Source organism: Pan paniscus, chromosome 12 (assembly GCF_029289425.2).
Source record: "Pan paniscus chromosome 12, NHGRI_mPanPan1-v2.0_pri, whole genome shotgun sequence".
Classification (NCBI taxonomy): domain Eukaryota; kingdom Metazoa; phylum Chordata; class Mammalia; order Primates; family Hominidae; genus Pan; species Pan paniscus.
Window position 1 is genome coordinate 61,397,611 of NC_073261.2, and position 24,162 is coordinate 61,421,772.

A 24,162-nucleotide genomic window follows, 5' to 3' on the forward strand; every position below is an offset into this window, starting at 1 on the left:
GAAGTATAGACTTGAAGGCCTGCTTTCTGCCTGCCCTTGCTGGGCTCTGGTTTCTCTCAGCTTTATCAGTGTTACAGAAAGGCAGAGGTGTTCAAACAAACCCACACGCCTCCTCTGTGACAGGCACTAAAAAAAGGCCCATATACCTATATTTTTTTCCTACCTCACATTATATATACAAGTCACTCCTGTGCTTATATGCAGATCAAAAAACAAAACAAAACAAAAATGAGAGGTTTAAGTAGAAACAGAAAAGTCTTTCATTGTAAAAAGCAATCAGATTAGACCATATAATCTAGGCCTTTATATTCCTTCTCTGTGTAAAGAATGGTCATAGGAGACCAGGCGCAGTGGCTCACGCCTGTAATCCCAGCACTTTGGGAGGCCGAGGTGGGCGGATCACAAGGTCAGGAGATCGAGACCATCCTGGCTAACACGGTGAAACCCCATCTCTACTAAAAAATACAAAAAATTAGCCGGGTGTGGTGGCAGGCGCCTGTAGTCCCAGCTACTTGGAAGGCTGAGGCAGGAGAATGGCGTGAACCCGGGAGGCGGAGCTGGCAGTGAGCCAAGATCGCGCCACTGCACTCCAGCCTGGGCAACAGAGTGAGACTCCGTCTCAAAAAAAAAAAAAAAAAAAAAAAAGAATGGTCACAGGACTGTTACTTGCAGCATTGCCAAAAAATAGGGGAAAACCAGAAACAACCTGAACATCTATCGGTAGGGGACTAGTAGAGGAGAATTATGTTATACTCTTACAATGGAATACTCTACAGCCGTGGCGTTAGGCAGAAGGGTAGCTACCGACATGAGAAAATATTCACAATATACTGCCTTAAAAAAAAAACAGCAGGCTATGAAGCAACATGTGTAGTGTGTGTACATACTATGTATGCTTATCTTTATTTTATTATTTATTTATTTATTTATTTATTTTGAGATGGAGTCTCACTCTGCTGCCCAGGCTGGAGTACAGTGGTGTGATCTCGGCTCTCTGCAACCTCCAACTCCCAGGTTCGAGCAATTCTGCAGCCTCAGCTTCCTGGGTAGCTGGGGTTACAGGTGCACGCCACCACACCTGGCTAATTTTTGTATCTTTAATGGAGACGGGGTTTCACCGTGTTGGCCAGGCTGGTCTCGAACTCCTGACCTCAAGTGATCCACCCGCCTTGGCCTCCCAAAGTGCTGGGATAACAGGCATGAGCCACTGCGCCCAGCCTGTATGCTTATTTTTAAAATGTATGTGTATACACGCATAGAAAAAACATATCTGAAAGAGGTATACCAAAATAATGGGTAGCTCTAGACAGTGACTATGGATGATTTTTGTTTTCTGACACTTCTTTGTATTTTATTTTTTTTTTTTGCAGTGAGCACATATTATCTTTATAGTCAGAAAAAAAGATAAAAGTGTATTTTTTTTTAAAAGTGTACAATATTTAAGACATCCCCAAAATGTGATTTGAGGGTATTTCTTAGGTAATGTAAACAAATTTTGGAACCAGTGGGACATTTTGGAAAGTTTTGTTTGTTCAGTCTTTATTTATTTATTTTATTGTTGTTGTTTTTTAACTCTAGGTACCCATTGATAAAAGTTTAGGCCAATCTTACCAAGTTTTGTTCACACCACCATCTCTCCCTGTTCTACCTTACCTAACTCTATAGCAGTAATTGATACATTTCTTCCATCAAAGTTTCATATTTTTAGCAAAGTATCAAGCCTTACCGTACGGAAAGCTGCAACCACAAGATTTGAGGGAAACAGGTTTCTGTTGGAAAAGAAAGCATTCTGTCAGTATTCTTTTAAAACAATTTTTTAGAGATGAGGTCCCTGTTGCCCAGGCTGGAGTGCAGTGGTGTGATTGCAGCTCACTGCAGCCTTGAACTTTTGGGCTCAAGTGATCCTCCTGCCTCAGCCTCCCAAAGTTTTGGGACTACAGGCGTGAGCCATGGTACCTGTCTTCATCAGTATTCTTAAAATTCAGTGTGTAAAGTATCTGCTTTGAGATGTCCACTTCTAAAACCCTAACACAGTGTTCTCTCTCCACCCCTAGCTGACACTGCATCTTTTGCTTGATTTAAGCACCGTAACTGTGCCTGTGCTGCTGGGCCACAGTAGATACTTTGAAGCCACTGATTTTCATTTCCATCTCTCTCATGGTACTCCTTGATATCTGAACTTAATGGTGTCCAACCAAGTCTATAACTGCATTGCTTTCCTCTCACCTAGAGGTTAGGCACCATTGCAGTGGTTTGCAATGTCAAGTGTCACTGCTCACTAGTGAAATCCAAGGGCGTTTTTGTTGTTGCAAAATTGAGGCATTCCCCAATTGGGGGGAGTGTGTAGGGAGAAATGCCAGGTCCCACACATTTGTCCTGTTAAATGCAGTAGAGTCCTGTATAATGAATTATCTCAAGGCCCTCCAATGTCTTGCATGACATACGTGTAGATAAAAACCTTACCTATAATTACTCAAGACTAAACTAATTCCAAAACAAGGTTCTGTTTTTCACAATTTGAACATACACTGAATTTTCCAGAAGTGTAACTCCTTGTAAATTATGGGGTGGTTTTTGTTTTGCTTTGTTCAGAATGTTTCCAAATATTATTTGTCTTCCTGGAAAATCACACCACCAGTGCAAATTGTAGAATCTGAGTCCCTAATTCCACACCCAGTGTCAAGTAACAGTCTGCATTTATAACTATCTCATTAGCAGTGATTCTGAGTTCAGGAGTAAGCATTCAACCACTTTATTTTAGAGCATGTATATATTGAGACACATTGTTTTTGTTATAATTATTTTCCTTTTGTTTTGTATATTACAGTTACATCATATTGATATTTTGAAATTACGTGGGCAGGGACATTTTATTTATGGATTTCATCTTAGAATTAAGGATATTATAAACATTTGTTATAAAAGTAGGGCAATCGAGCTGATGGAGCCCAAAATCTGTTCATGCAAGTAGTTTTACTGAGGGCTCTGTGTAGGATGCTGGTCTTGATATACAAGAAATTCTATTCCAGCCGACAGTCCATTTGTTCTCACTTCCTGCAAGAAGAGTAAGTCTAGAAGAGCAAAAGACTCTGGATCATTCTTAACAATTTGTGTCAAACTTATCCACTAATTCTTACTTCTGTAAGAAGCTGGGTTGCTCACCAGGATCTCCAGGCAACTATTTGCAGTGCATTGGGTTTCAGAGGTAGGCAGGTCTGGCTGCAACCCAGCTGTGGCAGGCAGAGTCTAAGATGGCCTCCTGGTATTCACACCTTTGGGTAATCCCTTTAGTCTGGGTGGACCTACGACTTGCTTCTAATGAACAAATGCAGCAAAGGTGATGGGATGTCACATCCACGATTTGGTTACATAAGGTTGTAGCTTCCATTGTGCTAGCTGACTCTTCTTATTGTCTTCTGCTTGCATACTTTGATGAAGCAAGCTGCTATGTTAGAAAGGCCCACGAGACTAGAAACTGCAGGTGGTCTCCAGCCAAGAGCCGACTGAGGCTCCCAGTCCAAACTTCAAGGAACTGAATTCTGCCAACAACAACATGACCTCAGAGGTGAATCTCTCCCCAGGTGGACCTGCGGGTAAGAACCTAGCCCTGACCAACACCTCCGATTGCAGCCTTGTAAGAGACTCTGAAGCAGAGGACCTAACTAAACTGTCCCAAGATTCCTGACCCCAGAGAGACTGTAGGATAGTAAATATGTGAGATTTTAAGCTGTTTAAGGTGTTAAATGTGTAGTAGTTTGTTATGCAGCAACATATCAGCCAACAAAGTTAATAAGATGCAAAAATCAATGCATTAGAACACTTAGGGTGCTCTCACAGGACGGCCAGCATACACAGCCTGCAACACAGCATTTCCCAAACTTGTCCATAGAACCTGAGTTGCTTTTAGCATATTTAGAGAATACCAGAGTACATGTCTGCATTTAAGCAGAAAAAATTAATCTTTAGCTGAATTAAATTGTTGCAAAACTGTGACCAGAAGTTTGATTCTTATCACAGCTATATTTACTTTTTAAAAAGTAGAAACAGACTAGCAACTTACATTGGCTAGTTTTCAGAGTATAGATGAATAACAACTTACATTTGTTATTATTTCCATTACAAAGCAACTTTCTTACATATTTCAGTCTTGGGGGCTACCTTTGGCATTTCATTTCTATTTTCTGCCCTAGTCAGAAGCAGCAAGGGGCCCTGTGCCAAAGTCTCTCTGTTCTGTATCCACCACACAATCCTCAGTTGTTGACAGACTGAGCTGCTCTAAGTTTCTCTCTCCATGAGGACCGGGAAGTTCAGAAAAGAGTTGGGTTAGAAGACCTCCACTTTCCTCATGGGAAACAATTTCCCCCGGCAAATACCTCACATCCTTCAGGGATTAGCTGTTTCCTCAATTGGTACAAGCACAGCCTTTCCCACAGCCTTGAATGCATTCTCTTCTAAAGAGCACAACACTATTTGTTTATTCTGTCTATCTGTCCTGCCCAATCTCTTCATACAAGCAATAACCCAGTAACATCTCACCCAGAACAGGCCCTGTCTTTAACCCAGAACTTCTACATCTAACAGCCACTGGCACACCGACCTGTTTTCAGACTGTCTACAATATCTAGTCTACAAAATCCAATGGGAACAGAGGGGTCCAGAAGCAAAAGAGCAACTTCTGCCCCCCAAAAATCAAGTTCCTAAGAAAAATGTGATGTGTTTTGACAGTTTCTGATAAAGTTAAACATACACTTACCATAGGACTCACCAATTCCATTCCTAGAATTTTTTTTTTTTTTTTTTGGAAACAGAGTCTCACTTTGTTGCCCAGGCTGGAGTGCAGTGGCAGATCTCGGCTCACTGCAGCCTCCGCCTCCGAGTTCAAAAGATTCTCCTGCCTCAGCTTCCCAAATAGTTGGGACTACAGGTGTGCACCACCACGCCCGGCTAATTTATTTATTTATTTATTTATTTTTCTGAGACGGAGTCTCGCTCTGTCTCCCAGGCTGGAGGGCAGTGGCGTGATCTCAGCTCACTGCAAGCTCTGCCTCCGAGGTTCACACCATTCTCCTGCCTCAGTCTCTCGAGTAGCTGGGACTACAGGCGCCCGCCACCACGCCTGGCTAATTTTGTTTTTGTATTTTTAGTAGAGACGGGGTTTCACCATGTTAGCCAGGATGATCTCAATCTCCTGACCTCGTGATCTGCCCCCCTCAGCCTCCCAAAGTGCTGGGATTACAGGCGTGAGCCACTGCACCTGGCCAATTTTTGTATTTTTAATGCAGACAGGGTTTCACTATGTTGGCCAGGCTGGTCTCAAACTCCTGACCTAAAGTGATCTGCCCACCTTGACCTCTCAAAGTGCTAGGATTATAGGCGTGAGCCACCATGCCCGGCCCACTCCTAGATATTTACCCAAGAAATATAAAAATATATGCCTGCAAAAGGGAACCGTATGCATAACAGCGTTATTCATAATAGTCCAAAACCCAAATGTCCATCAACAGATGAAGGGATACAAAGATTATGAAAACTCCATACAACGGAATACCACTTGGCAATAAAAAGGAGCCAAGTGATATACGCAACAACATGGATAATCTCAGCAACACTGTGCTGAGCAAAACAAGACTGACAAAGGAGAGTGCATACTGAATGATTCCGTTGATATGAAACTCTAGAAAAAGCCAAACTAATTTATAGTGATAAAAAGCAGGTCAGCTGCCTGAGGCCAGGGGTGGAGAATGGGGATTGCTGAGAAGAGTCATAGGTGATGGAAAAGTTCAGTATCTTGATTGTGGTGGTGGTCACATGAGTTATCCATTTGTCAGAACTCATTGAACTGTACCTCTAAAGTGGGTGCATTTATTGTATATAAATCATACCTTGAAATTGTTTAAAAACTTATATAAAAAAGTATGGTAATAACTGTTAGAGATTTTCCAACTAAAAAGTACGTACATTCAATGGGAGGGCTGAACTTTTTTTTAGATTATACAGCTCATTTCTCAGATAACAATCTCTGGGAAGGGCTCTCCTGGTGGCAGTGAGCTGAAGCACCATAGAAAGCATCTTCCTTCGCTTTCATCCTCTGCTTGCCACAGACCAGGAGCAGGAGCAGTGCCCTCCTGCTGTCACCAAGGGCAAGGAGATGAGGCTGCCAGAATAAAGCAACATGTTTCTCTGTCGTCTACTTTCCCTCTCTCCTTTGGCTTTCAGACACAGGTGCTGCGGTAAACTCTGGTTCTTACTCCTGAGCTCTCTTCTAATCCGGGATCAGCTGCCTCTCTGGCAAACAGTTTTGCTTCCCAGAGCTCTGTCTTCAGGCATTTTTCCCAACTCCTCATGTTCACACAGTAGCTTCATGGGCTTTTGAAATCAGAGACATTGAGCTGGAAGGGATTTTAGAGGTGATCCAGTTCTATCCCCTCATTTAGCACATAGAGACACCAATGCCCAGTCACTGAGCATCTCCCATTTCTGCTCCATCTAGGCCAGCACTGTCCAACTGAAATGCCTGCATTTGTGCTGCCATGTTGGACTATAGAGCACTTGAAATGTAGCTAGTGCCACCAAGGAACTGATTTTTAAGTTTTATTTACATTTGAAGTAATTTTAAATAGCTACATGTGGCTAGTGTCTATTGTATTGGACAGCCCAGATGTAGAGTACTGAAATCCAGAGTCCAGAAGTCAGGAGGACCAAATGGTCATCCTGTGTTCGCCTCTGCACATCACCCACTTTCAGTGGGTGTTAGGAGGCTTCTAAGCACTGAGCTCCTCATCTTATTCAAGTTTGCAAATATTTCCTTTTTCTGTTGTTTGATCCTGAGAGATCTACTTGAATTACATATGTATTAGGCCGGAGTTTCTCAAATATCAGTAGACCATTAAATCAATGTATTGGCTTTAACCAGTATTTTATAAAAGATGAAATACATTAGACAAAAATATCAGTATGTATCACACTTAAAATATTGTTTGGTGGAACCTGTGTTTTGGTTTGAGTATGTGGGAGTTGGGGGGCGGGTATAGTGTGGATGCCATAATGTAAAATGTACTTTTTATGGTAGGTCAAAATTAAAAACGTGTGTGAAACCTCTAAGCTACACTACGAAATCTAGAGGCCCAAGTCAGTCCAAGCCAGGAGATAATGAATGAACAAGCTTTTCCAGCGCTATAAGACTCTTTGAATACATTACTTAAAACAAACAGAAAAACTGGTATGAAATGAGGTTGAACTGGCCAAAGCAGAACCACTGTGGGAGGTGCTGTGCAGACCCATGCAGCTCACACAGTGAAAAACTTCAAAAACGTTCTTTCTGTAACATCTGATACTGTTTGTTCTTCTGATCCTATTGTCAAGGGTGGTATGCATTTCTCTGTTCTATATGAAAAGAATGTAAAACAATTTACTTTTGCTTGGGCATATTTTGTTCCAGAATTATTTCCTTTTATTTAAGTTCAAAAATTCTTTACCAAATCTATTAAAATTTCAAAGACTCTTCAGAACAGGATATGACATGGTATGTACACCTGATAAATATTTATTATCGCTAGTATTTATTGTAACAGAGCCAGTTAACAGGGATGTGACCCTTCAGATCTTGGTACCCCCTACAAGGCTGAGCTGAGGAAGGGCTGGGGCTGGTGGACTTGCACTCTGATGATGGGGGTGTGAATCCATCCTCTCTTTAAGGCCTCCATCCAGTTTTAGATTCCAGCTGGAAAGGGTAAGGCTGAACCCCTGGAGTGGGGATCTTTTGGGGGAAATTAGGTTAAGAGCAGTACTCATGCTTCATATCAAATAGCCCTCAGCTGTCCCTGAGAGGGTGGGACACACTAGAATATTAGCAAAGCACTCATATATTAACTCATTTAATCCTCACAACCATTCTAGGTTGTAGGTCTCACTAGTCTCATTTTACAGATAAGGACACTCAGGCACAGAGAGGACAAATGACTTGTGCACGTACAGCAAGTACGTCATAGAGCTGGGCTTCAAACCCAGGTGGTTGGCTTTAGTGTCTGCTCTTCATCACTACCCACCTCCCTAGGTTGATGCTTTTTTCTGTCTCTAAACTATTCAGGTGTCCTCCTGGGTGGTAAAAGAAATGGTCAAGAGTGAGAACCTTTTTTTAAAAAAAATTACAAGCTGCTATTATTTTCCTTTCATCACTAGTTAGGCTGAGACAATGCCATTAATTTGGATCCTTGTTAGATGTGCTGTCTTCATCTTGCCTATAGAAGAGACATGGGCATAGTTACAACAACCCACCACAGTCAATAATGTAAAGAAATTGTTCACAACTCACTCCTCAACTTTGCCATCTGGTGGCTAATATTACTATTTATTTTAATTTAAAAAATATGGAACACTTCACATTGGGACATCATGTTGTGTGTCATCCTTGCACGGAGGCCACGCTCGTCTCCTCTATTGTTCCAGTTTTAGTATATGTGCTGCCAAGGCAAGCACAGGGGGCTAATATTAAATCTCAGTCTCTGATAGTTTTTTTTTTTTTGCACCTATTCAAGTAATGTGTTCTTTGCAGCTTGAGAAGCATCATACATATTCACACCAGTCCTTGAGAAGGAGGTAAGTCCAGCACACCTCCCTCTGTGAAGGGAAAGGCTCAGAGCATGGTCTGCTATTAAGAAAATTAGCACGAGCAGTGAAAAAAACCCTAGAAAACTGGGCAACAGACAAAATCCTAATTGTATTTACCATATACATGGCCACACCCTACTATGCTACTGCAAGATGGTGGCCCTCGGCCATTCTTCTGGCTGCCAGCACAGACCAGAGCCCTGGGCCTAGGCTCTGTCCCTACCCGCCTCCTTGGCAGTTACACCCTGGTTCTCCATTTGAAAACTACAAACTTTAGAGCCCAAAGGAATGTTAGAAACCATTTGCCTCAATCCCTTCAATTTATAGCAGAGGTCAACTGGAGATCATAAGCATGTAAGGCAGGGGAAAAAGAAACCGGAATGTCAGTGAGAATCTGTGGGGACTTCTGTCCCATTTCAGAATGGAAGGCTCTTCTGTGTTTAGTTTTGACTTCTCTCCCTTTCCAAATTTTCCATAGTGTGACTCTATTAATTAGTAGTCTAAAACATAGTCAGTTACTGTTCACTTCTCCTCCAGATGCCATGTGGTTCCCAATACACCTAAAGACTACATTAGCTTCAAGTCATCTTGAGTTCCCCTAAACATTCCTCTTCTTCCCATCTACCCTCATTTATTTCAGGTTACGGAAAGAGGGCCATCCCCATTAGCTCAGGTGAACTGGAAAACCCAATCACTCTATTTATAACAAGAGCACAGGTGTATTGGGCCAGCACTGTTCTAACAGCTTTAGAACCCAGAAGAGCTTTAGAGCTCTAAGACACAACCCAGCTAACCCTCAGAACAATCCTGCGAGGTGGGTACCATCATGATTCCCATGATAAAGATGAGGAAACCAAGGAATGGAAAAGTTATGGACATGTCCCACAACCAGTAAGCATTGTTAGGGACCAAGAAGTTCCACAATGACTAGTTTCCTGATAACCTGTTTCTGTCTCTTTGGTGCCCAACCATTTCATTTTGGATGAAAAGCCACAAGTCAACCACTTAGGTCACACATGGTTCTCAAAGTCCTATACTGTTCTGGATTCCCAGGCACAGAACTCCGGGCTGCTCAGGAAGACTATGATTCTTCCACCTGCCAGCTACTATTGGCCATCCCTTCTCAGTGCTTCTAGCGCCAGCCTTCTCATCCCAATTCTCTATTCTACATTGTTATTTCTAATCCATTGTGTGCTGGGAAATCAAACCACTCAGCAATGACATTCTGAATTTTAAAAAAAACATATACACATGTAATGAATACCTACTAGCTTCATCTCTTTCTGACTTGTAGTTCCAGCTTTAAAAACCAAATTAGAAATCATGACAGAGAGACCCTGGGGGATTTGGGGGCACTTTACCATCAGGAAAGGGCATGGACTTTAGCACAAAGCCTCAGCAGCAGCTATGCTGACTCATCAGAGGCCTTTCCCACTCTTCCAGGTGTTTAAGTTCTCAGCAGCTACCTCGAGAGGGCCTGCTGGATAACTGAGGCGTTTACTGGCAGAGTCTCATTTCATTCACGTGCCCCTAGGAAGAAAGGAATGGGGCACTGCCTTTCCAAAGAAGATGCCCAGAGTCACATGAAATCCACATCCATGAAGTTTCCTTGAAGGAAGCAATTTTTTAATTTTGATGTCAGAGACTCTCCAGACACAGGAAGCGTTTCCGGGTGGCTTGGGACTTAGTTTCCTTTCACAAGCTGCTCAGCCTGAGACCAAACCTCAGCGGTGCACACATACTTTCCTTCACTTGAGGAGCTCAGCCTCCACGCTGGCTGGAGGAAAGGGGCATTTGTCTTTACCCAGTCATACGCCTACCTGGTTCCTCTCTGGGCCCAGAGAAAGCATTTCTGAGATAGCCACACTAGACTAGGCAGGTGACATTACTAAAGCATGTTAACTTGGAGGAAGAGGGATTAGGAGAAATAGAGAGAACCCTGCACTGTGGGGTAGGAGACCCACAGTCCTTCTAATCTCTTCTTTATAAGCCACTCCATGACCTTGAGCAAATCGCTTAATCTCTGTCTCAGTTTCCTCAGTCATAAAATGGGATATACCACCTGCCCCACCTTTATCCGTGAGCTGCTGGATTAGATGAAGTTGGCTGTTGGAAGAATTGTGAAGCACTACCTATCCCCAGCAAGCCACAACAAATCCTCTCTTAGCCCTCCATGCAGGTGCAGCCCAAGTCATTGAAAAGTTGCACCCACACTACTAAGCTATGATGCTGGGTCACCATCCATGTCAGAAGCAGGAGGTGAAGGGGCTTGGGTCTAAAACTAGAAAACCATGATCAGGAAACAAGAAGTCCCTTCTGGAGCTGGAGGTAATGAGGTACCCCTTACCACCACTGCCCCCTCTTCTGGAGTTAAAAGATCCTATTGAGGCTCCCGGTGCGGGACCATAGCAGGGCAGAGCTGAACATCCATTCTCCCTCCCTGGGCCACAGATCCCTGCAAAGAATAATCCTTTAACCCCATTATTGCCTTTCCTCCCTGAGAAAGCTGACCGACCTCCTACAGGTAATAGGCTAAAGGTGCTCTCAACCTCAGGAGACTTCTTTTCAGCACTCACCTAAAAGTTAGTTTCCGAACTTAAAAAGTGTCTGGACTCCAAATATCAAGCTGCCAGTCACAGAACAAAGGCTGTGATCTAGACCAGCGTGGGCAGCATAGTGAAACCCCATCTCTAAAAAAATTTAAACAGTTAGCTGGGGCCGGGCGGGGTGGCTCACGCCTGTAATCCCAGCACTTTGGGAGGCCGAGGCGGGTGGATCACGAGGTCAGGAGATCGAGACCATCCTGGCTAACATGGTGAAACCCCGTCTCTACTAAAAAATACAAAAAATTAGCCGGGCGTGGTGGCACGCGCCTGTAATCCCAGCTACTCGGGAGGCTGAGGCAGGAGAATGGCGTGAACCCAGGAGGCGGAGCTTGCAGTGAGCCGAGATCGCACCACTGCACTCCAGCCTGGGTGACAGAGCGAGACTCCGTCTCAAAAAACAAACAAACAAACAAAAAGTTAGCTGGGTGTGGTGGTGTGCACCTGTAATCTCAGCTACTCTGGAGACTGAGGCAGGAGGATCGCTGAAGCCTAGGAGTTCGGGGATGCAGTGAGCTAGGATCCCAACACTGCACTCCAGTCTGGGCAAAAGAGCAAGACCCAGACTTTAAAAAAAAAAAAAAAAAAAAAAAGCTGTGATCCCCTTAAAAGTCCTAATAGGCCACCACTATCTGCCCTTTTGGCAAGAACTTTTGGTCTCCCTCATGAGTGTTTTTTTTGTTGTTGTTGTTGTTTGTTTGTTTTTAAATACGGATGTCCTAGATTTTTGTTGTTTTAAGTGAACAATCTCTCTCTTAAGTGCAGACAGCCATCACATTTTCCAGAAGGAGAAATGGAAACAGTTGGAAAGGCAAGTCATTTTGCCCAGGGTTTGCTGTTTTTCACAACCTCAGCAATGAGGAGCTTTGCCTCAATAACTCAAGACAAAATATATTAATAACTCCAAGGCTCAGAATCCAAAATCATCAGAAATCTGGAGAAGGAGCCAGCTGGACTCCTCACTCAACTGAACCTGGTTAGATCAGTAAATGCCTCCAGGCTGCAGTTTCCACATTTGTGAACTTTGGGCTAATGGAGAAACCAGGAGAGACCAAGGTTTTGGATAAGTCACAGAAAGGATACTACATCATCTCAAAGGATGAAATGCAACTTCTAAGAATTACAAAAAGCAGGCAAAACTAAGTGAAGATGCTTCTCTCCCTCCCCTCTAGAACTAACACTTTCGCACAAAGAAAGGCCTTTGAAACACAGCACTCTGCCGTGGTCTTTACTGGGGTGGACAGCAACCTGTCCCAAGCCCCAAGCCTTCAGGAGAGGCATATTTCTGGGCAATATGTCTCACTCAACTAACCCCAGCCCTATTATCCGTGGGTCCACTGATAACTGCAGAAAATTGCCAGCTTCCTTTGCAGCCAAGGACTGTAACAGAGAAGGCCATAGATTGCAAGCCGGATGACCCAAGAGGCAAAACTTAACCAATGCTCCCAGAAGCTTTTAGGCACCATGTGGGAGAAAATGAGGCGAAGCCATTGGGGCGTGGTCGGAACATTTTTACCGGGGAGAGCAGCGCGAGAGTATAAGGAGTAAAGAACAGGCGGGGCGGCTGGCTCTTCCCTAACAAACGCCCACCTAACGGTGGGGACTGGTTCTTGCTCAAAGATGCGGCCCTGCTCTTTCGATTGTGCGGTGCGCCCCAGCTGTTTGCAAAGGTGTGGTCAGCACGCAAAGACTCCAGACGTCATTTTGATATTTTTAAAACGTTAAACGCCACCAGCAGCCAGCTAAGAATTAACTCTTAGGAGCGTATAAGCATATGGGTGTATGAACTGGAGGGCATCCGAGAGCTGGCGTCTCCCACTGGGCCCTGGGAGAGGTGGAGAGTGTTACCTGGCCAGGTCGAGGAAAGAGTCCACCGTCTCTTTGGGGACAGGAGGAGGCCCCGAGTCCTCCAGCCCCAGGTCGCTGGACTGAAGGGTCTGCGCACCGGATCCTGGCTTGATGATGAACGCCAAGGCCACGGCGAGCGCCGAGGCACTCAGTGTGGTGAGGCCAAAGTAGGCGACAGCGATGCCGCCCAGACGCCCGAGGCAGCTGGCATCGAGGGAGGCGGCGCCCGACACCAGGCTGCAGACCACCAGCGGCAGGATGATCATGCGCAGCATGCGGAGCAGCATCTCGCCGGGGAAGGCCAGGTAGGTGACCTGCGTGCGGCTCAGGCTGAGCCCGCGCAACGCCGCGCCCAGGCCCGCGCCCGCCAGCACCCCGGACACGGTGAGCAGCACCAGCGCTTGGCGCCGCAGGAAGCCCGCGCAACGCCGTGCGCGTCCCGCCGCGGTCCCCGGAGCTCCGGGCCCGGCCGCAGGCCCCGCCTGAGCGCTGTCAAGGTAGCCGTTGGTCTCGTTGCTCTTCTCCATGGCGCTACACGCCGCTCCGAGCTAGAGGTGGCAGGGGACGTGGGCTCTGGCAAAAGTCGGGGTTCCCAATGAATGGGTCGGTCGTCCAGTTGTGCTCCGCAGGTTCTGGGAAGCCGCCCCGGGGGTCTCCCGGCCTGGCGCAGGAGCAGGTGCGAGAAAGGCGAGGAGAGGCGCAGAGTGCGGGTTGGAGCCGCGGGCGGAGAGGATCGCGCCCAGCCTCCCTGGAGCAGCCGCCGGCTGGAGATGATGCAAACGGGAGCCGCGAACGCGGACGCAGAGGGGGAAGTAGGAGGGAGCGCGAGCGGCCCCAGCCCGCCCACTTCACGCCCGCCGTCCCGCCCCCTGCGGCGCTGGCCAATCACAGCCCGGGAGCCGCCGCCGGGAGCCTCTGGTCCCCACCCGTGTCGCGGGTGCCGCAGGGGGCGGCCGGGCGGGAGGCTCCACCCGAGGCCGCGGGGGCGCGGGCGGCGCCGGCCAATCCTGGCGCCAATAGCCGCCTACCCGCCCGGCTAACGGAGGCCGGCTCCGGGCGACCGCGGGGAAGTGCGGGCTGAAGGACCGCCCGGACTCGTTGGCACCTGCCGGGCCCTCTCCCGCGGCCGGGATCTGAGTCCTCGGGGCCAGAGGGCCCGGGAGAACTTAGAACGCAGCGGCGTTCCTCCTCCTGAGGACTGTGGGAGGGGAGGGGAGGGGAGAAGAGGGGAGGAGAGGGGAGGGTCCCTCTCTCCCGGGTGGCGCTTTCGCCCCCGCGCGGCCCGCTCTCCTCTCCAGAGCTCGCCGGCCTCTCCCGCCAGGGGGCCGGGCGCGGTGAGGGGGCCCGGGGCGGTTCTGCCGCCGCGTCCCCTCCTGCGGAAGATCCCTTGTTCCAGGGGTCCTCAGGGGCTTGTGCGGTAAAGCACGCCATGGTGCCCAGCAAGGCCCCGGCCTTGAGACAAAGGACGGACCGGAGGATGGATGAATAAGGGGAGCCTTCGCACGCGCTCATTAGGGCTCTAACGCAGCCATACCGCTAGAGAAAGGGGGCTCGCTGTGCCACCAAACCCGGCGCCCCTGGGCCGCGGAACCGCGCGCACCGGGGCGCTCCTGGGCTTGTGTCCTGGGGCCATCAGGATGGGGCTGGGTCGCCCGCCAGGCAGCTGTCTGCGGTATGGCCGTTTAAGACGCAAAGCTCTTCTAGAAGAAACAGAGCTCTCACGCCACCACTTCCAGTTGGTTTCTGCCACGTAACCAAAGCTGAAACACAAGCCACTGGATTTTAACCTCTTCCGTTCCCAGGCCTGAGCCCTGGCGAGAAAACAGCGCAGACGGCGGTTTGACCATCCTGAACGGTTCCTTATTGTTCACGTTCTATGGATTTCCTGTTTATTTCATCTTTTATTTGATATCTGCTTTGGCCACGCGAGTTACAAGGGAAACTTCTGCTGAGTCTTTTTACTGTGTCACAGTTATTATATTTTTATATTTTCTTATTCTGCTTGTGAATTGTTCTTTAAAGACTTCCGTGAGTGGTCTTTTGTTTTTTCTTTTTCCTTCCTTCTTTCCTTCCTTCCTTCCTCCCTCCCTCCCTCCCTTCCTTCCTTCTTTCCTTCTTTCCCTTTCTTTCCTTTCTTTCCTCTCTTTCTGGGACAAGGTCTCGCTATGTTGCCCAGGCTGGTCTCCCAGTTCCTGGGCTTATGGGATCCTCCTTGGTAGCTGGCACCACCCACTGTGCCAGGCAAGGGAAGACTTAATTGTGGCTAACCTCAATTAAGGAGGAAGGCAATTTACTATAGATTTCTTGCTAAAAAGGAGTCATCTTAAAACGTCATGACATATTTGTGCAAATCAAAATGCCTTCATAAGGAACTTTAAGGAGCTGTCCAAATTTTGAGACAGTGAGTATTTTATTGCTTGGAGCCAGCCAGCTATTGGCTAGAACTTGTAAGGATTGTGTGTGTGTGTGGGGGGGGGGGGCGGGGGAGGTAGTGTCAGATGAAGAGCTGCACATATTTGTATCTGGTTTTCCAGAATGCAGTTCATTTCTCTATGTGCACTGAAGAAAGAGTAATTCCTACAGACACACACTGTGTTTTGCCAATCAGCCCTTCCCTTTGTTTTGACTACCACGTTTATGCAAAAGACTCTCAAATCATGCTCCAGAAATGAGTCTTCGGCTGCCTGTTTTACATCTTCACCTGAATATCCTGCAGGCGTCCCAACTAAAATGTTCAAAACCAAACTCATGGTTGCCTTCCTCAAACCTGCTCATCCCTTCGGTTAAAACATAATTGATGACCCAGTCACCTCTGTGTGAAACTTCAAAGTGAACTTTGATTCTTCCCTCTGTGGTGCCTTCTCTCATCTAATGAATTGCCAAGTCCCACAGAGATTCCTTTCACAATATTTATCACATCTGCCCATCCCATCTATTCCCACTGCTACCACACTGGCTCAGTTCTTATTTCCTCACTTCTTATCTGGGCTATTGAAATGTTCTCCTAATTAGTCTTCCCACTTCCAATGCTCCTTTTGTTCCAACCATCCTGTATTTTGCCTTGCCCCAGGCTAATCTTCCTAATGAATAATATACATGTTAGGATAAAGTTCAGCTTTCACCCAGCAGAAAAGAAAGAGCAATGAGGGCATGCCTTCTCTCTTTAAAAAAACTTCCTAAAAGTCATACACATTATTTCTCTTATATTTCATCGATAAGAATTTAGTCAAATGACCATACTTTTCTGCAAGAAACGTTAGGGAATGTAATTTTTGTTTTACACAGGCATCCACCCAGTTAAAAAATTGGAGTTTCTGTTACTAAGGAAACACAGAAAAATGATATTGGAGGACAACTCCTTCATATCACTTCTTGTTCAAAAGCTTTCAGTGGCTCCCAGTGAATTAAGAATGTGTTCCTCATCCTGGCATTCGAGGCCTACCGTGATCTGGCCTCAGCCTGCTCTCTAGCCATGTGCCCTCTATGCCTCCTGCAAAAATGGCACTGTGTGCTCCTTCCACATTGTTCTGCCTCTCCATCCAGTCCCAGTTCAGATACCACATTCCTCCCATAGCCTTTCTGAATCCTCTTTGCACCAACTCTGCTTGCTGCCTGCAGCTTTTTATGCTGTACCTGTGCACTCCAAAGCTGCAATAACAGTCAGTCAACCCTCAATTGGGAGTGGAGAACTCCCTGAACTACTAGACATCATGTGGTGCTGAGTATGAGAGCACTGTTTGGGGGTGCCTTATACTATGCTACATATATCTGTCATTGAATTAGCGAAAGGGTCTCTTGGGGCCTTTTATCTCCAGAGGGCTGCACTGTAGCCACTCTGCCTACTTGTGAGGCAAACCAAGAAACAGGTGTCCTCTTCTGGCCTCAGCAACATTTGGTGGTATTACTATATCTCTCTATGAAAGGGTTCACTTTCTGCCACCTTTTTCCCTCTTTCTTCCTCTCCTTTTGCATTTTTTGGTCTTTTGATAATTTTACATGCCTCCTGTTTGTAGGTATTTTGTGCAAAAAAAAAGTTGATTCCTGTGTTAGACACCTTCCCCCACGGTACTTATATGTGTTTTCCCTGGTTTCTGGATGCGTAAGTACTGAATTATAGCAACGCCTTACAAGTGATCCAGCCTGACAGCGTTACCACTACTGTCATCCGATCCCGTGATAGGCTAAAGTATTGTTCAGCCAAAATTTATTCCCTTGTTTCTTCCACTTAGATAGGAGTTTACCTTCCCCATTGCCTTTGTGGATGTGATGCAAGCGGAGGCATCAAAATGTTTTCACACAATCGCATGTGGACTCCTGCATACGTGTGACCCAGCATGCCTTGGGTAGATGCTGCCCCTTCAGCCTGGCACCAGAACAAAGACAGGAGTGTGCCTGAATTTAGCCTGCAGCCCTGATCAAACCCAGCTGCCTCACAGCCTAAAGAAGAACACCCCAGTCAACCCACAGACCCATGCGTGAGAAAAATAAATGCTTATTGAAACCCACTGAGTTCCGGAGTCATGTGTTATACTGCGTTATTGTAGCAATAATTGAGTAATACAAATGCTCACTTCAGCATCTGTTCCAGTTATCTGTTGCTGCATAACGAACCAGCCTAAACCACGCTGGCATAAAACAACAACCATCTCAAAAAGGAGTGGCATAAAACAACCACCAATTTTTTTATGCTCATGATTTTATGGGCCAGAAATTCAGACAGGGCATAACAGGAGGTCTCATTTCTGTTTCACAATGACTGAAACCCCAAGCTGGGGTGGCTTAATGGCTAGAGATGGCTAGGACAGCTCACTTGGGGTCCTCTGCCTGAGGCCTAGGTTCTGGCTATCTATTAGGATCCTCATTTCTTTCCCACATTGCATCTATTGAGTCTGGGATGTCCAAGATGCCTCTTTCATTCACACGACTGGCACCTTGGCTAGTGGGTTTGGATCTGCTGGGGCTAGCTGGGCATCTGTTGCTCTCTCAGTGTGGGTAGCTTGGGTTTCCTCACAGTATGGCAATCTTGGTGAAGTCAAATCTCTTATGTAGTGATTGATTTCCCCCAAAGTGAGTGTCTTAAGAAATGTAGGTAGAAGCTGCAAGACTTCTTCTGACCTAACCTCAGAAGTCCCAGAACATTACTTCTTTCTCATTCTGTCAGTCAAGCAAATCATTAAGGCCAGCCCAAATTCAAAGGAGGAGAATTAGATCCCATCACTCCATGGTGGGAATAACTAAGAATTTGCAGCCATCTTCAACCCACAGTAACATTCCTGCTTAAATACTCGTGTTTTGTGGGCCAGCGCAGTACACATAAGTCACTACTTGCCCTAGCTCTGGTGTTTCTTTAGACAACTCTACTAGAAATTTGCTTTGGACAGTCTCTCAATAAATGGTGCTGGGAAAACTGGATATCCATATGCAGAAGAATGCAATTAAACCCTCATCTCACACCATATACAAAAATCAACTCAAAATGGATTAAAAACTTAAATTTAAGACCTGAAACTGTTAAACTACTAGAAGAAAATATGAGAAATATGAGAAAAGCATCATGGCATTGGTATGGGAAATGATATTTTAAAAATATGACCCCAAAGCACAGGCAACAAAAGGGGAAACAGAAAAATGGGATTATGTCACACTAAAAAGCTCTGCAGAGCAAAGGAAACAATCAACAGAAGGAAGAGACAACCTACAGAGTGGGAGAGTATATTTGCAAACCAGACATCTGATAAGCGGTTAATATCCAAAATATATAAGGAACTCAAACAATTCAACAGAAAGAAAACAAATAACCCAATTAAAAAATGGGCAAAGGACTTGAATAGACATATCTCAAAAGAAGGCATACAAATGGCCAATAAGTATATAAAAAATGTTCAACATCACTAATTATCAGGGAAATGCAAATTAAAACCACAATGAGATATCACCTGACAGGTATCAGAGTGGCCATTAACAAAAAGAAGAAAGATAACAAATGTTATAGAGGATGTGGAGTAAGGAGAACACTTGCACACTGTTGGTGGGAATGTAAATTAGTATAGCCATTATGGACAACAGTATGGAAGTTCCTCAAAAAATTAGAAATGAAAACAGCAATCCCTGGATGTATATCCAAAGGATATGAAATCAGTATGTTGAAGAGATATCTGCACTCCCATGTTCATTGCTGCACTATTCACAGTAGCTGAGATATGGAAACAACCTGTGTATCAAAGGATGAATGGATAAAGAGAATGTGGTACATAAACACAATGGAATACTATTCAGCCTTTAAAAAGAAGGAAATCCTGTCATTTGCAACCACATGGATCAATCTGAAGGATATTTTGTTAAGGTAGGCACAGAAAGACAAACCATATGATCTCATTTATATGTGGAATTTATTATACAAAAGTAGAACTCACTGATACAGAAAGTAGAAAGGTAGTTACTAGAGGCTGGTGATTAGGGGGATTGGAGATATGTTGGTCAAAGGAAACAAAATTTCAATTAGGAGGAATAAGTTCAAGAGATCTATTGTACATGATGGTGACTGTAGATAATAACAATATATTGTATACTTGCAAGTTGCTAAGAGAGTAGTTTTAAAGAGTTCTTACCACAAAAAATAAGTATTTGCAGAAATGTGTATGTTAAATAGTTTAGGCATTCCACAATGTATACATATATCAAAACATCACGTTTTACACCATAAATACATACAATTTTTTATAAAATAAAAGAAAGTTATTTTGTCATGATTTAGTCATGTTCTTAAAACCAGGACTGCATCATCCATCATGAAGGAGACTCAGTTTCCCTCATTAAAGAATGGCTATAGATTTTTTACTTACAGAGTGATAACAATAGTTTTATTCCTTTCTTGTCAAAGTGACTGCCACTCCCAATATACTTATGTACCCATGAATAGTGTATTGTACTCACACGCCGGCTTCTGCTAGCAAAGAGGTTGTCTCAGCTCTATCTTCACATCTGATGACCTTTACATATTTTTCACATTATTTCACTAGATTCACCAGGAACATCACCAAAATCATGGAGCAGGAGTTATTTTTCTGCCATGAATGGACTGAAAAAAGAAAATTTTATCCTTCATCACAGGCAAATTTGGATTTTGGAGTACTTTTTACTTTTCCTAAGAGATACCAGATAGTTTAAGTAACAATTATATTAAAAAGGTTAAATGCCAGTTTAGTTCTTTCCATATCAGCAAAACACAACTCTGTGGGAAGTACGATGTGATTTTTTTTTTAAAAAAAGAATATTTGCTCTCCAAATAGATCTGACTACTTAGCAAACAGAGCAAGCAAAGACAAAATCTAAAGTAATAAATGAATTCTTTTTCTCCTGTGGTGAATAACTTAGTGTACAGTGGCATACTGGCATCAAAGTACTGATGACTTTGTAATCAGTAATCCTTTTTCTAGGCTCCCCTCAGTATCATCCCTACAAACCAAAAAGAAAACAAGAGAAAAAAGGGGCCATAGAAATGCCCCTAGAACCAAAAGGTCAGGTGCAGACTCAGATAAACAATTTGAGTCAATACTAAAAAAGGAATTTGGTCAGAATGGGAGTAAAAGTCAGAATGAAACTGAAGTAAAGTGTCTGTCTCCATGGTTTTAGAGACTAGCTAAAGATATAATAACTGACATTTTCTTTGTAGAAGGGTCTGGTGAAATAAGAGCACCGAAGAAGACAAGTTAGAAGATGGGAACACCAGTTAGGTTGGTGTCTGGGTTTTGTGGGTGGCAGTTCTAAGGCTAGGGATTTAATTCAACAACACAATGAGATGTTTATGTAGTTTCTCACTAAGAATAAATCACTCTGCACGGCTCATAGAATGAATACAAAACTGGGGAGTAAGAATTACTAGAGCAGCTGATAAAATGCATATTCCTGAGCCTGGAGCAGGGCCTTGGAACCTGCATTTCAACAAGCCAATCCCTCCCCCACCATATTATTCAATCAAGAATAATTTATAAGGGCATTGAATTAACAGAATTCGGCATTAAAGAACAAAATAAGATCTAGAGTTAGGCCTTTAAAGCCTGCCAATCAAGTCCTTCCAACTAAGTGCAATGCTATAAGGTGAGAAGCTGGTGGAATTAGAGGAGAGGGGGATTGGATAGGGTGGAGAAGAAATGGGTATCAGTTAGTATGAGTTATAGTTCTCACAAGAATTTATTGTGCTTGGTGTAAGAATTCACTGGAGTGGACTAAAGTCTATTTGGGGAAAAAGATATGGACTCCTGAAAAAGATAACTCATCTTACAAGTAGAGCTCAGAGCTCAGGGTTAACTGTCATCAGAGTCACCTAGAAAGAATTTGAAAAGACCAGATTCCAGGGCTCTACCCTGGAAATTTTGTTTCTGTAGCTCTGGGATAGGACCCAAACATCTATATATATTTTATTCTTCCAGTTAATAAATTAATGAGATATAACAACAAAATGCAATGGAATCTAGATTAAAAGAAAAGTACAATATTGAGGGAATTAAGGAAAATCTTGTGTGGACTATATGTTGAACTTCATGTTGAGTTCTTTTAAGGGGTGACAATGGTGTTCTGGATATTAAGACAATAGCCTCGTTCTTGACAGACCATGAAGGAATATTTAGGGATGAAGTGTCATGGCGTCTGCACACAATTTTTGGGTGGCTTGGCAAACAGGAAATGTATACAAATATAAAGAGAATGATGCAGTGGGGGAGGTAAGATGTTAATACCTGGTAAAACTGGATGAGGATATATGGGTGTTGTTTTGTTCTTGAAACTTTTAAGTAGATTTAAATGTTTTCAAAATTATTACTATTATTATTCATTATTATTCTTTGAGATGGAGTCTCACTCTGTCACCCAGGCTAGAGTGCAGTGGTGCGATCTCAGCTCACCACAACCTCCACTTCCTGGGTTCAAGCTATTCTCCTGCCTCAGCCTCCGGAGTAGCTGGGACTACAGGCACGTACCACCACACCTGGCTAATTCTTGTATTTTTAGTAGAGACAGGATTTTACCATGTTGGTCAGGCTGGTTTCGAACTCCTGAACTCAGGTGATCCGCCCGTCTCAGCCTCCCAAAGTGCTGCTGGGATTATGGGCATGAGCCACCGCTCCCGGCCCAAAATTTTCAAAATTATAAAACATTGTTTTTACAGGAAAGAATAATGATAGAGCAAAAGACTCCACATTTGATTTTGTTCCACAGCAGAGTTGTGCAATTTTAGTAGAAAGGTAAGTATCACAGAAGCTCGGAGCAGTGAGACGTCACAGGGGCCCAGAACTGTGGTTCGCCATTCGTTTTCTCCAAGGGCACACATGACAAATGATGTTTACACACAGTGCCTACAGCCATAGGTGGACCTAGGTTTAGAGGTAATTCCTGGCTACCGGCCTGTAACACAACAGATTTTCTTTCCACTTAAGGAAGAATGTTGGCCTGCAAGTAAAGGATGTTATCACAGGGATAACTTTGAATTCACTCAAATTCATTTAAAAAATAATAATGTCTTAACTTCTGTACATTTGTGTGGAAGAAGTTTGGAAATACAATAAATCATTTGAATGTACAAAGAAAATTTAGATCCTTTGCTACCTGTAACTGATCTAATCTTTGTCATAAGCAGTCATGGCCCTGGGTCATTGCATGGAAGAGAAAATGACTTTAACCCTCTAGTGAATGTAGAGGAAGTCTTTTCCTGCTTAGAGAGCCTCATGTGAATAATTCTGAGTCGTTTGGTAAATACACAGTGTTTTAGACTTCCTCTCTATCAAGTGACTCTACAATGATGTGATTATAGAAAGTTGTAAGGACAGTTACAATTTTTTAAAAATTGAGAAAGAAGAGTGCTTCACTTGTAAGACAAATGCATGGATATTGTGATAGATTATGAAAATAGTCCCATTTTTAACCTCTCCCTGTGTCCTGACCCTTTGTCATGTTGCTTTTCAGGGCCCTCCAATTCTGAATCTGGGCTCAATCATGTGCTTCCCTTTGGCCAGTGGGTATGGCTGACCTGAGACAAGCAGAGATTTGAAATGGGCTTACATGTTGAGCTTTTCTCTTGTGCCTGTGCCATTGCCATAAGACCATGCCTGGACTAGCCTGATGGAGGATGAGAGTCACCTGGAGCATGACTGAGTCCTCCAGCTATCATAGTAGAGGTCATTCCAGACCAATGACCAACCAGTCAGCCTGCGGATATGGCAGCAAACCCAGCCAAGATCAGGAGAGCTGTCTAGTTTCTGCCTCTTACCCCACCTCCTGAAACATGAGAAAGAAACACTTATTGCTGAATGCCCCAGAGGTTTCATTTTTTTTTTTTTTTAATGTATTGGTCCAAGTTCTCCAAGAAGCAGATGCCAGCTGGGTGCAGTGGTTCATGCCTGCCTATAATTTCAGCACTTTGATAGGCTGAGGCTGGAGGATTGCTTGAGCTCAGGAGTTCGAGATCAGCCTGGACAACACAGGGAGACCTTATCTCTACAAAAAAAAAAAGAAAGAAAGAAAAGAAAAGAAGATAGAATAAAATGTACAAGGGATTTTATTAGGGACTTTCTTATGTAAGAGAAAATAGAGAGGGAGCTGTGAGCTAGGAATGCTGTCAGAAGGCAATGCAAGTCTGATCCCGGGTGAAGGAAAGAGGGAAGGAAGGTTGAATGGAAATGTCCTAGACTGTCCTGCAATCTCAGGAAGGTGTAGCAAAGCTATTGGGGAACCTCAAGTGAAAGCCAGCTGTCAGAGGAGTCTTGAGCCTCCTAGGAACAGCAGAATCCCCACCGCATTCAGCCATTGGCTGGGAGCAGCCTGTGGGAGGCATGGCCTTGACACAAACATGGCAGTGGATTTCAGAGCACACCAATTGGTGAATTAGACTAATTAGTCTGCAAGGTCTTTCTCATGGCTGCCACAGTTGCACTGCATTATTTATGGGAAGACAACTGATACAGGCAGAGACTACTTACTGTAGAAGTTTCTTAACATGAGCAGTACTGCCTCCTAAAGGACATTTTGGAAGTGTCTGGGGGAGTCTCTTAGCTGTCATAATGTTTGAAGGCCAGGGATGTCAGATGTCCTGCAATGCACTGGACCATCCTGC

The 24,162-nt window shown here is 44.5% G+C and overlaps 2 protein-coding genes, 1 long non-coding RNA gene and 1 pseudogene across 4 annotated transcripts in view; 2 read left to right on the forward strand and 2 right to left on the reverse strand.

Moving 5' to 3' along the window:
* The window catches only part of LOC129397160 (uncharacterized), a 66,351-nt gene extending 53,299 nt beyond the window's left edge, over positions 1–13,052 (forward strand). Inside the window, exon 4 of the long non-coding RNA XR_010109267.1 lies at positions 7,070–13,052. This is a non-coding gene — a long non-coding RNA (uncharacterized LOC129397160). The remainder of the gene's footprint in view (positions 1–7,069) is intronic.
* The window catches only part of SLC1A4 (solute carrier family 1 member 4), a 34,697-nt gene extending 19,966 nt beyond the window's left edge, over positions 1–14,731 (reverse strand). The window contains exons 1-2 of one of the 2 annotated variants that reach the window (XM_034953273.3): positions 14,593–14,731; positions 1,727–1,769 (exon numbers count right to left, since the gene is read on the reverse strand). Coding sequence is in view for 1 of the 2 variants with exons in the window: in XM_003830900.5 (XP_003830948.3) it covers positions 1,727–1,769; positions 13,059–13,585 (570 nt within the window). In the remaining variant the exon portion in view is untranslated. Of the gene's footprint in view, positions 1–1,726; positions 1,770–13,058; positions 13,586–14,592 lie in introns of those variants that run through there. The other variant, XM_003830900.5, reaches the window with a different exon arrangement.
* LOC112438954 (U6 spliceosomal RNA) lies at positions 8,361–8,475 on the reverse strand (annotated as a pseudogene).
* Positions 13,654–17,560, forward strand: LOC134728647 (collagen alpha-1(I) chain-like). Its single transcript, XM_063594908.1, has 2 exons — positions 13,654–15,086; positions 17,288–17,560. Exon 1 carries the CDS (start codon positions 13,654–13,656, stop codon positions 14,137–14,139), a length of 486 nt encoding a protein of 161 aa, XP_063450978.1. The 3' UTR covers positions 14,140–15,086; positions 17,288–17,560.
* The last annotated feature ends 6,602 nt before the right edge of the window (positions 17,561–24,162 follow it).